Here is a 12190-nt window from a genome sequence, read left to right as displayed (position 1 = left end):
AGGAAGAGAGGGGGGGCAAAGGAGGAGTTAGACAGGGAGAGGGGGAATGAGGGAAGGGACAGAGAGAGGGGGAAGGGGGAAATGGACAGGAAGAGGGCTAAGGAGGAGATGGACTAATAGAAGATTGAAATAAATACATACCGAAGCACTTAAAAAACAAAAAACTGTTTAATCGCAGGTAACACCGTATGGTGCAGTTAGTTAACAATACATTCAAAACAGCTTTAATACTCTATATTATTCGACACTTTCATGTTCAGAACTCGAAATATTTACAAAATATGCGCAAAACATTACCCCATGTCATAGCAACAACGAAAACTGTGGAAAATTGTGGCAACTACTTAGTGAGCATTCTTTCATGTGACTCTAAATTCAAATACTAGACAGAAGTATCGATGAAAAAAACCTCACGTGTTCCTAGTCACGCTATGCTCTAGGTACAATAGTCTCCACCACTACAAGAAGAGAAGAGCTTTCGGGTTACTGTCCTACTACTTGTCTGTTTTTGATTGAAGATGAAAAGGTTCAGTTTCGTACATCATGCAATAAATATTTCACACTTGTGCTAATAATTGTGTCACGCAATAACCGACTGTTAAACTACATTCCCCGAGATTCGCAGCTCCCATTTGCGCACATAGTGATGCAGGTGAGTCCTGTTTGGAGCACTGATGGGAATTAAAGTCGAAACGTTCACATAAAAGTTTTGAAAGACATCATATTGTGTGCGGCAGAAGATGCTTGGTGTACCAGAACAATTTCCTCTCTTCGTGTTCCATTCGCGGATGACGCGCAGAGAAACTGATTTTCAACCATCTTCTGTGTACGGCCGAAATTCTGTTTTACTCTCGTGGTTACTATTCGAAATGCAGATTGGGGAACGTAACCCGCTTCTCAACTCAGAATGGAACATAGGCTCTTATTCTTGAGAAACATTGAAATCAATCTTGTGCAGGGCTCCGCACTGGAGTTGGTTCAGCCTTTGTGTGGAACTCTCACACTGACTAAACTAAATTTTGATGATTTGCATGGTTCTGTTTTGAATCTTCTTTATCTGTTCCGATTGCTCAAAAGCCTAAGAGTGATAGGCTAACTGACTGAAAGAGGGTTATGTACGTGAGCTATGTACGGTTGCCATGTTCTAGCCTGATTCCGCAGAATGGGAATCTTGGATTTGGCTGGGAACGTAGTGAGAGGCTTAGAATGAGATCAGAGTTGTAGTTTGCTTCACAACCATCAAATCTGTTTCCTGGTTGACGCACCGAACGGAAAGATATGTACATTTAATCGATCTCTCACTTACACTTGATTGTTCAAATTCTCGTTCTCAATTCATACGTGAAACGACTCTTTTCTTTTACTGAAATCGTATTTTGATTTCCCAATTTGTCGACACTAACATTCTCATTGTGGCATTGTTTCAGGAGACGGAAGGCCAGAAGACAAACAACGGTATCCAGTACAGGCTGCAGCTGCTCTACGCCAATGGTAAGTTAGCGCTACTGCCTGCATAAAACTCCTGGCATCAGATCTGCTACCGCATACACTAACAAGCTGATAACAGGGTTAACACACAACATCGTTTTCACAATGTGTAGGATAATGAGTGGCCACTTTGTAGAAAAAATTATTTTATTCTGCTGATTTAGGTTAGATATAACGGGATAGTCGATCTACATTCATGCGTCTTCCACTTATGATCTAACGCTACTTCTGCTGTAATTTACAAAGCGAAATAAACCTTTAATGAACTACAGAGGAGCCATACGTGCATGGTTAGGTATAAAATGGATATTAAATCATAATTACTTCAGTGAAGTTATCAGACTGTTCTGGAATTTCAGAAATATAATTACTTATGAAGCCACGCTACCAAGAAGCTATTTAAGAAATTTGAATAGAAGCTATTCACAGATTTGGAAAAGGCGACGTGAAAGGAATTATACAATGGAAAGAAATGTGTTATGCTTTGTCACTAGCCTTTTAGACCTTTTAATGTTGCAGCTGAACTTGAACGAAAAGTAAAGGATTCGGGGCAAAATGTAGCACACTTCGAGATAATTTCTTTCAGTACAAAATATTTGTCACATTTTCATAATGGATGGTGGAAACGCTGCTGCATGTAGTAATAACGATAAATAAAATAGCCTCAGACTGCAATTATGGTGCATCAAATTTTATTGCATGATCGACCACTGTAGTATCGCTTCCATGGCGTTGGACGTAGGATGTGAGTTACCGGTATTCCGTTTGACAGCCAGTGCGGCCTGGGAAATTAACACATAACCGTCTATTAGATGTTTACAAAGCTGCACCCGAGGATGAGGCATGAAGTCACGAAATCGATCATGCAATGTAATTTGTAACACCTTAGCTGCAGCCGAAGGCTATTTAATTTATTGTTTTATCTGTCATATTATTTTTCTTACCGTTACTTTTCTCGGTCAGTGTTTGTTGTTTACTATATGAAAAGACATTTTCAAGCATCATCGAAACTGCCTTTTAGGATCGTTTATCGAGTCGTATCTCAGTTGTTGGCAGTTTTTCCGTTACATATTGCGTATCTTTTATTTTTATTTTTGCATCACCGAATAACTGCTCCGATGGTTGGTACTGCTAGCCCTTGACGCAGGGGTACTAGATACGATTTCTGGCAACGAAGTTCATCGCTGTGGGAGATTCTGAAATTAGAATTCACTACACCAAATAAGAAGTTACGTAATAATAACGACGCTGACATGCTGTCTACCTAAAGGGCCTAAAATAGAGCAGCTTGCGGTAGTTGGTAGTCAAATGACTTTCATTTATTTCACGTTTTGCTGTCTTTGAGGCTAATTAAACGCAAAGTAGCCTAATATCTGTAAGATGAAGTAAAATTTAACCCAGAAAGTAATCAAAGGCAGATCATAAATTGCTCCTCATCACGTCTAGTTCCCTTGCAGGGGAAACACTATACCAGTGACGAATCTTTCTCCTACCACCAGAATTCTTCGTTTACAGTGGAAAAAAAACCTAATGTTTTGGCAACGCTCATAACGTAAAAGTTCTTAGAATTTGAAGTCTTGACAATTCTGTAGTGAACAGCAAGGACATTGTGACCAAAGGATTAGCATTGTACAGCTTAAGCCGTCCTCAAACGGGACGATTTTCTCGCCTTGACGCACGCCAGACGTGGTTTGCATCGTACTTGGTGCACGCTTAGAAACAAGCTGGTGCATCTCAGGGAGCATGCTACTCGTCGTAATTCGCGATCGCAGCACTCTCCAGCGGCAGTTATCGTGTCTACCTGGCTCACAAACCACACAGTCTGTTTACGATAGCTCTATTAAACCACACATTTTTTCCTTTGTTCGTTTCCTAGAGATATTGGTGTCTTTGTGATGTGCACAGATAAAAAATTCAATATCCTGAAACGAAAGGAAAGCTTTTGAAACTTCCCTTAGAATAATCCTCAGCATAACATGAAAATTATTTCATCCTTCTCACTTTTCGGTAAAACTGTAATGTCATTCTCACTGGATCACTGCTTCTGTTCAGCAGTAAAATTTTTAAAACATTTGACATACAAACGTTTAAACAAGGAGGTGCAAAACATCCCGCTGCAAGGGTTGCAGCCTCTCTTGTAGATAACGCTAAAGAAAATATTTGCTTACTCGTTCTACTGGGACATTTTCTATACTTTATGCGTGTGTGTGTTTTTACAAAATCAAAACTCACTCAGTTATTCCTGAGAGAGAGACTGCTTTTATACCTACACTTGTTAACCCGGCAGTGCTTCGCAAATGCTAAGGATGTAATGGTATTGGGTATACACCCTAATCTCCTGCTCTTCCTCTCTCTGCCTATTCCCCCACCCCACCCCACCCCACCCCACTCTTCTTCTCCTCCCTCTCTTTATCCATCTCCTCCTCTTCTCGCTCGCTCTACCATCTCCTCCCCTCTCTCTCTCTGTAAATTTCCTCTTCCCCCTCTCTCTATCTCTTACTCACCTCTCGGTCTTTCTGTCTCCTTCCCCTTCCCTACGACCATATCCTCCCCACCCCCCCCCACCTTCTTTCCATCTCCTCTTTATCGCTCTCTCTGACCTCGAGACTTCTTTATTGTTACAGATTGAGAAGTGAAGTCGCTTAAAATGAACGTGCAATTCGGGGTCATTGGTATACGGGGAACGAGAGGCGTCTCCTGCTGCTGGATGTATGAGAAAAATAGCTGCAATGACAGTATTTCGCATAGTTTTCATCTGCTAACGGGCAGGATTACAAACTTGCGCACGATTCAAGTTCCATAGTAGTATTGCAATCATAAGCCGATAAGCCATAAATATCACCTTCCCATTTACGGTTGACACCGAGTGCGAGGAAGATAACAATAAGGAGAAGATTGTGAACTGCGGTACAAACAATTCGCCTAATGGCGTAATACCTTGCTATCGTAATTAATACTGACTGGAGAAAGAAAACGATACTGGACATTTCACAGCACAGTATAGTACAGCATTTTCTTTCTCGCAGTTCGGTTTAACACAATACCTGTAATTTTACGTTCAAAAAATGTGAATGTCGTTAAGCCGGCCAAGAACTATTTGTGGTTATGATAGCAACTTTAAATAATGGTTTGTGGTTATGAATTAGTATAGACAACGTCGAATGTCTAGGTACATACGCGTTTTGAACTGATAAGAAAGTATAGTATGTTTTAGAAGTGTGAAAGTGAATTACAAAAAGTACTCAACTATAGCAGAATTCCTTGAGACATTGTAATGTTACGTATCTTACCATTACACTACGGTCTACATAACTGATTTGTGACCTGTCTTACGTCTAAAGATCACCTCAACGGTTTAATTGGCGTTAATAAATCATACCAAAAGTGGGCTGTTTTTAAAAAGTCTTCATACAGAGGCAACCAAATCCGGAAATACTTTAAAAACCAAGTTGACGTTTTTCTTCATTGTATTGCAGCAAATTGCACCAAGACCGACACGTTTTCAAGAGATGCTTCATGTGCTGGTGCTTTGAAACAGCCTGTATTCATAGCACGTGAATTTTAATATAAAATCAACCAAATACGAATTTGAACTAAAATCATCGATATTTAGTCTGGTGTCTAGCAAGTTCTGCTTCTGACACAGAAAGCGATTTTTCATCGAATTGGCCACGTAAGCAAAGATCTGACTTGTCTTATTCACCCTTTCAGGCTACGCACTGCTATGGAACGTGAAATTCCACGTTGTGACGCCGTAAAACTCGACCAACTCCTCATTCACGAACGCTTTCTCGTCCCATGTAAGGACGGCCTTAGAGGTTACACAGAGTGTCCGTGGTTTTCACGTACCTCTGCAGGTATGTTTATGTCTATGTATATTTAAAACACTGTGTAAAGAATTTAAAATAACTTGAAAAGATATGGTAGGTCATATGAAGTTAAAAACGCTTGGCCTCTCGCAGATTAATCATTTGTGTGGTCGCTTTCTGATATCGCACGCAAATGCTTTCAAACCTTTGGCTCGTCAGCAAAAGATTCGTCGAAATTGTCTCTCTGCACGAGATCACTATCTTAGACGCTGAACAAGATTAGTCCACTGATCACAGGGAGATGACTTAATTACTAAAAAGCTATCCCCACACCAAGGGTTTAGACCGTTTTATCATGTCTAGAAAAAACTGTCAGAAAGCCAGTGAGTCGATGCAAACGATGTGTATTCACCTGTTGTTCTTGACGTAGAGAACAGGAGGATCACAGCTTACCTTGCCAACGAACAACGCATGAAGCTAAGAACGCTTTCTTTGAGAAATAGTTGTTGGATGTCCTCCTCAGCGATATCGTGCCAAATTTTGTTCAACTGGCGCATTTGATCGTCAGAATCCCGAGCTGGCTGGAGTCACCTACCCACATTGTTCCAAACGCATCTGAAATGGGGAGAGGTCTGGCGACCTTGCTGGCCAAGATAGGGTTTGGCAACCACTGACACAAGCAGTAGAAACTTTCAACTTCTGCGGGAGGGCATTATATCACTGAAATGTAAACCCGGCGTGGCTTGCGTCATGGCAAGCTATGCTGGGCTTACATTTCAGCAATAAAATGTCCGCCGCACATGGCGAGAGTTTCTACTTCTCGTCTCCCCACTAGTCAAACCCTACCTTAGCCAGCAAGGTCGCCGGATCTCTCCCCAGTTGAGAAGGTTTGGATAATTATTGGCAGGGCCCTCCAATCATCTCCGGATTTTGACGATCTAACGCGCCAGTTGAACAAAATTTGGCACGATATCCCGCAAGAGGATATCCAACAATTTCGTCAGCCAATATTAAGGCGAATAACTGCTTACATGAGGGCCAGAGTTGAGCCAATAGTTTATTCAGTTGCTCAGTTTGTGAATATTTCTCTTGAATAAATTATCCATTTTTTTTCTGAAATTGCAGTATTTGTTTGTCTACCGATTTCCGTCCCATTCTGATAATTCCTTCGTGGTGTAATATTTTTCTTTGTCTTAGAGCGTAGTTTTAAATCCAAGTACAGCAGTGTCAAGTAATAATCAATCGAATAACCATTCAATGAAGTGAGCAGATATTCCTTGTCGGGAATAAAAGTGCAAGGTAATACAGAGTTCTTTTTCTGTCTTGACTGCGAAGTATTTTACTATTTTAGATACTTTATGCAGGATGATCAAACATTAAAAATTGGTGCTCCACTGTCTCCAGCTCGTGACACTGTAGTTCACATTGACAGGCTATTAGTAGGTTAGCACTCTTTTTATATCTAACGACGGCGCGTAGTGCCTACAGACCTTTCATATCTTAATAAAAATACTTTGCACTCTAGACAGATTTTTTATGTATATTACTAATAGTATTGGAATCGCTACATCCAAATGCCGATGTCACCATTTCAAGTGTAAAGGTCTGTATACGAGACACCTCTTATGATTAAAGGTGAAGATGACTTAGGAGAGCTGTTGGTTGGGATCAATAAGTTACTCAACAAAGACGTAATGGAATGTAGTCGAGCAGAGGATAGTGACTTATCAGCAAAGTTGTGGCAGTCAAGACAGAAAAATTCGACTATCCAGGAAATACATACTTAAGACGAGTGAAGCAATGCAGATATCAGAAATAAACTGGGCTAAGCTAAGTACGTCTTCTTCTGTAAAAGTGTTTTCTTATTATCAGTACTGGGTGTGGCTAAAAAACATGTTTCCCAAACGGGACCAATGGTGCAATGCAGCGCATGGGAGGGAAACATGGACTTTCTTAAAATCAGCGATGATTAAACAGAACGATTTCAAAGGGATTGCTTTGGAAGTACATTTAAAAACGAAATAGTCGTATTAATTAGGAACTGAAGACGAATCAACGAATTAAAAGAGTAGGTGTCTATGGAGAAACCTTAGCAAAAGCACGGACACATCGGGCATGCATTTCTTCTGGTAATAGTTCGCTTGGCACTGGGAGATACAGTAGAGCTGAATAGTTATAGTACTAGGAAAATATGGAGAGCAGATTATCGAGGGTATTGGGTACCATAGAGATCCAGAAAGAAGATTAACACAGCGAGATTAGCAATGGCATCACGCGAATCGAAAGGTGTCTGCATAACTGATAAATTCTCGCTTTCCCGGCAGAAAGAGTTAGCGTTGTCAGAGAGTCGTCCTTGGTTGTTCGCGGTTGACGAGCAATGAAGGATAGTTCCTTGAGAGTGGCAGCCATTCGTGCTAGCGACACGTCAGACTATCAATGAAAGTGCCATCGGCCAAATAATACAACATGGCGACTATGATTAAGTGGACCGGAAGTCTCAATGATTACGTAATTTTCGAAGGGTTTACAATATTTTCTATCACATTTGTATGTGATCATTAGTACCCTCTTAGTTGTAAATTGTGCGTGACGTATACGTGAATACCTGATACGTAGTGCAGTAACCTGTTGTTAGGGAAAGTATGGAATAGTAGTTAGTTACCTTCCACGCCTCGGCAGTGCAGACTCGGACACGCAGCTGTAGTTTATTGTCGATACTGAAGGTCCCCGTGGCGTCCAGCCCAGTGGCGGCCACTCCAGAGGCGGTCTCTGCGGACGGCGAGGAGCGGAGTGCCGCAGACCGCGGAGATTGCCCGCCAAGGCAAACTGTCTTCAGCCGGTGCCAAACTTGGTCGCCCCCGCCCCTCCCCCTCCGCCCCCTGGCGATAATCACGCAACCCGCTCCACGGCCGCAGGCCGCTGCGGTCGCTCCCTCCGCTGCCTCTTGCTGTGCTGTGCTGTGCTCTCCACTGGCCATACCCCTCCCCTGCTCCACCACAGCCGCCTGCCGGCCCTGCACACTGCATCTGCGTAATAAGCTACATAAAAACACTTACACAATATTTGTGGTGGGTTCCTCGTGCTAATGCAAGGGAAAAAGTGTTATGTAAACATATATGTGGAATTACATTTAGTTATTTGCGACTGTACCGTGACGTGTCATCCGCCGTTCACACCTGTCGAATTGTTTACACTGTCATCAACTCATCCCAGCTCTTCAAAATGTCATATCATCGAGTGACAGTGAGTCTTCGTATGAAGGACGTCCGACGCAGAGACAAAATTTTTAAGAGTTCCCAGACATAAAAATCCATATTGTTAAGGCCAGTAGTGCGTGGAGACCAAGGAACTGTTTATTCACCTGTCATGGTAGATATCGACTTTTGCGTGAGACAACGTTACAAAAACGTGCTGGATCTCCATCACGCCCGGTACATAGATTCGTCTCCATACCACCAGCAGGGCCTGTAGAAGATCTACAAAGCTTCATGGGCAGAATGAGGTTCAATGGCATCTTCGTGTATAAACTGTCTTCAAATTTCATCTGTACTAATAGTAAGACGGTAAAACTGTTGTAACTGTCCGTTTGTCTGTTTGAACGCACTAAACTCCAAAACTGCTAAACGAATTTTCATGGGGTTTTCTACAGATAACTTGACCATAGCTTGGAGCACATGTAGGCTTTATTTTATCAAAATAGATTCAGCAATTTAAGGTTTTATCTAAAATTGCCTGCTCACCTTGGTAATTCGAATGTTTACTTCGGTGCTGCGATCATCATGTCGTAGCACACCACACCAAAGAACAAATAAATGGCGCTGTTATTTTAACTCGGTGACATATGTATTTTCGGAAGTGACATAATTAATCACTACAAATTTATCCCTACGAATACGAACTAACATTGAATTTATTTAGCTAGAACATACGGATTTACAGATTTCGATTTACACTTTAAAAATTTAGTGACATTGCTTAGCTTCTTTAGAGAGATTTTATTTAGAGCCTATTCGTTGCTAGTAAAAACCAATTTATTAAGTTTACTTTGTGATTTTGATGCCTACTCATTACATTTTCATGTTGTTTCGTTTACCAATAAAAATGCCTAGAAAGCAGTAGAGTCTATCTGCATACACAACGGCTAAAAGTCTGAGGACTATGGCGATCTTAAGAACCCAATGAAGATCTGAGGTGAGACTTGCTGCAGCTATAGAACATCAGGCCTTAACTCACTCTTTGGAAACTCATTCTGAAAGCGAGATATGACAAGTCTACTCGAGGGCGTCATGCATTACCTCGCACCTCAGAACCCTTCACTCACAGTGAAAACCACAGAACTTCTCAGCGTGTTTGCACAGCTACTTCGCGGCCTCTCCCGTGTTACTGAACCAAACAAGCTCTCCGTTCAGCCCCAATCATACTGCCTCAAATGTTGTATACAAAAGAGCCATGTGAGTCAAAAACATATTTCATGCATACGAAGTCTTGGACACAGCTGTCAACAAATACTCAGGCTAGTCGTACAAACTTTTTGGTACATCCTTTGTGGTTCATTTCAGCTGATACTTTCGTTTTATTCATGAAAAGAATAATGCCAGCAACTGTCAAATCAAGTTCTTTTTCGCTTTGCTGTAATAGCCTTCAGATTTGCACATACCTTGATATTTATTCTACCAGCGAAACACGTGGATGGAGAAATGGCGAAAAATGCTGGTAATAAACAAATTTATTGTGCGTAAACTTCCAATTTAGCGATAAAATGACTTCAGCGGAATCCTCTCATAAGATTCCGCAACGCTTATGTTTATGTTGTAACAGTATGTCTGAGCTGATTTAGCGTAAAGCTTATCTTCAGAAGACGGCATAAAGTCCGTGTTATGTTTACATATTATATTGTCTTCTAGATTTCTCCTTCACTGCGAAAAAAGTAGGAACAGGTGTTAATGAACATCGAAGTGACAAAATGCTTAGCTATAAAGGAAAAATTATTTCGCTTTTATCACTAAATTCGCCAGATAGTGCGAAAGACATGTTAAATACCTCTCACAGAAAAAACTATATACTCACGATGTTTCTAGAAGGTTTTGTTCAACGATTACGTTAAAACTTATACTGGTCAAGATGGTGAAGGATGCATATAATTTCATTTTGAAGAAGAGACGTTATTCCTCAACTTGTTCTAAACACGGAACGCCGTACCTGGAGCACATTTTTACCTTAGCTGTATTTCTTTTGGGTCGAAGTGCGCTGCTGGACATTAGAATTCAAGAAAATGTCATAGGTTTGTTTGTAGGTGGAGTGCAGGCCGCGATCAACATTTGTGACGACTGGCTGCCGCCCTAGTGTCGGACCCGGGTTTGGCGCTTGCCTCCGCCCGCTGCCGAGAGCCTCGCGCTGCCGGCCGCACAGATCGGTAGTTCAGCCCGCCATTAGTTCCCCTCTACACCTGTCCACTTGCGTTTGAGGCTTCGGGTAATCGTCGACAGTAGCTTTACTCTAGATGGGCTCCATCCCCAACGACGGGAACGTTGATAAAACGTTCAACCATAGTCTTCCTTCCTCTCCCATGTTCGCTACACGGTCAGCATCTGTGAAGCGTCTCTGTAGAACCTGGAAGGCATGAAGAAGAGAGAGAAGTTCAAGCCCTGAGGAGTGATCAGATGGGACAACTGGTAGATCACTGGCCTCTAAGAAAGCAAGGCTCTTAGTTTGAGCTTCGGGGTTGCGCACTATTTCGAGCATCGCGAATAGTTGTAAGGAAATAATTAATGCGACTTTTTTCCTACTATGGTCTACACCACAGGAGATATTTTGGAAGGAGGGAAGATTAGAATCAAATGCATCGTTGATGTCAAGTGATTAGAGTTGGCCGGCCGGAGTGGCCGTGCGGTTCTAGGCGCTACAGTTTGGAACCGAGCGACCGCTACGGTCGCAGGTTCGAATCCTGCCTCAGGCATGGATGGGTGTGATGTTCTTAGGTTAGTTAGGTTTAATTAGTTCTAGGTTCTAGGCGACTGATGACCTCAGAAGTTAAGTCGCATAGTGCTCAGAGCCATTTGAACCATTTGATTAGAGTTGGAGCAGTACACAGTTCAGGGGAGATTTTGCAAGAAATTCTGTAAGAAACTATCTGGGTAATGCTTCTCTCTTCTAATTCGAGTACAGTGTCCATGGTATTAACAATTTCGCCATGTCGTTCTGTGATATCATCAGAAACAATCAGTTAGCTCAGCCTAGCAAGAAGGAAACAGCTACATTCTGTTTGAGGGCTCTTTGCTATCATTCTACTGACACGTTTTAGGAAACTATTGAAAAATTTAAATCACTACGGCGCGGCATTGTTTATGTCTAAAACTAAGCTGTATACTATACTTACTGTTCAGCGCGCTTTTTAGTAACCTGTTTGTGGTGCCTTTTCCTACCTATATTGCTGCTGCTTTATTTCTGTTAATGGTAATTACTGTCAGTCATGTGGACAGAGCAGTCCTTAAAGGGAATTGATAGTTGAAGACAGAAGCTAATCGCCTTGAAATTCGTTTGGACTGACTCCGAAAGTAGCTTATATACAAGTCCAATACTTCAGCAGTATGTTATCTGCATCGTATTAACATTTTTGGAATTTCATTAGAAAATGTGGTTTTGAGTAACTTTGGAAAGAAGGAAACTGAACTGAGTAATTGGAGTTTTGAGATAAATTAAATCGAAAAAAAGGGTTGCAAATGGAACTATTTTAGCATATCCTAATAATTTTGCAACGAAACTTTTATTACTCGACCGAGCAGTACATTTGTTGTCATCACGTTTCCGCCGTGCCTGAAATACAGACGATAAGGAACCTCTCTCTCTCTCTCTCTCTCTCTCTCTCTCTCTCTCTCTCTCTCTCTCTCTCTGCC

The 12190-nt window shown here is 41.6% G+C and overlaps 1 protein-coding gene across 1 annotated transcript in view; it reads left to right on the top strand.

Annotated features, from left to right (window-relative positions):
• Window positions 1-12190, top strand: part of LOC124776885 (transcription factor collier) — a 491431-nt gene that overhangs the window by 15152 nt on the left and 464089 nt on the right. The window contains exon 3 of the mRNA XM_047252075.1: window positions 1428-1491. Within this exon, the coding sequence (XP_047108031.1) occupies window positions 1428-1491 (64 nt within the window). The remainder of the gene's footprint in view (window positions 1-1427; window positions 1492-12190) is intronic.

Source organism: Schistocerca piceifrons, chromosome 1 (assembly GCF_021461385.2).
Source record: "Schistocerca piceifrons isolate TAMUIC-IGC-003096 chromosome 1, iqSchPice1.1, whole genome shotgun sequence".
Lineage (NCBI taxonomy): Eukaryota > Metazoa > Arthropoda > Insecta > Orthoptera > Acrididae > Schistocerca > Schistocerca piceifrons.
The sequence above is the reverse complement of the archived record's forward strand: the minus strand, read 5'-3'. Positions and strand labels throughout refer to the sequence as shown.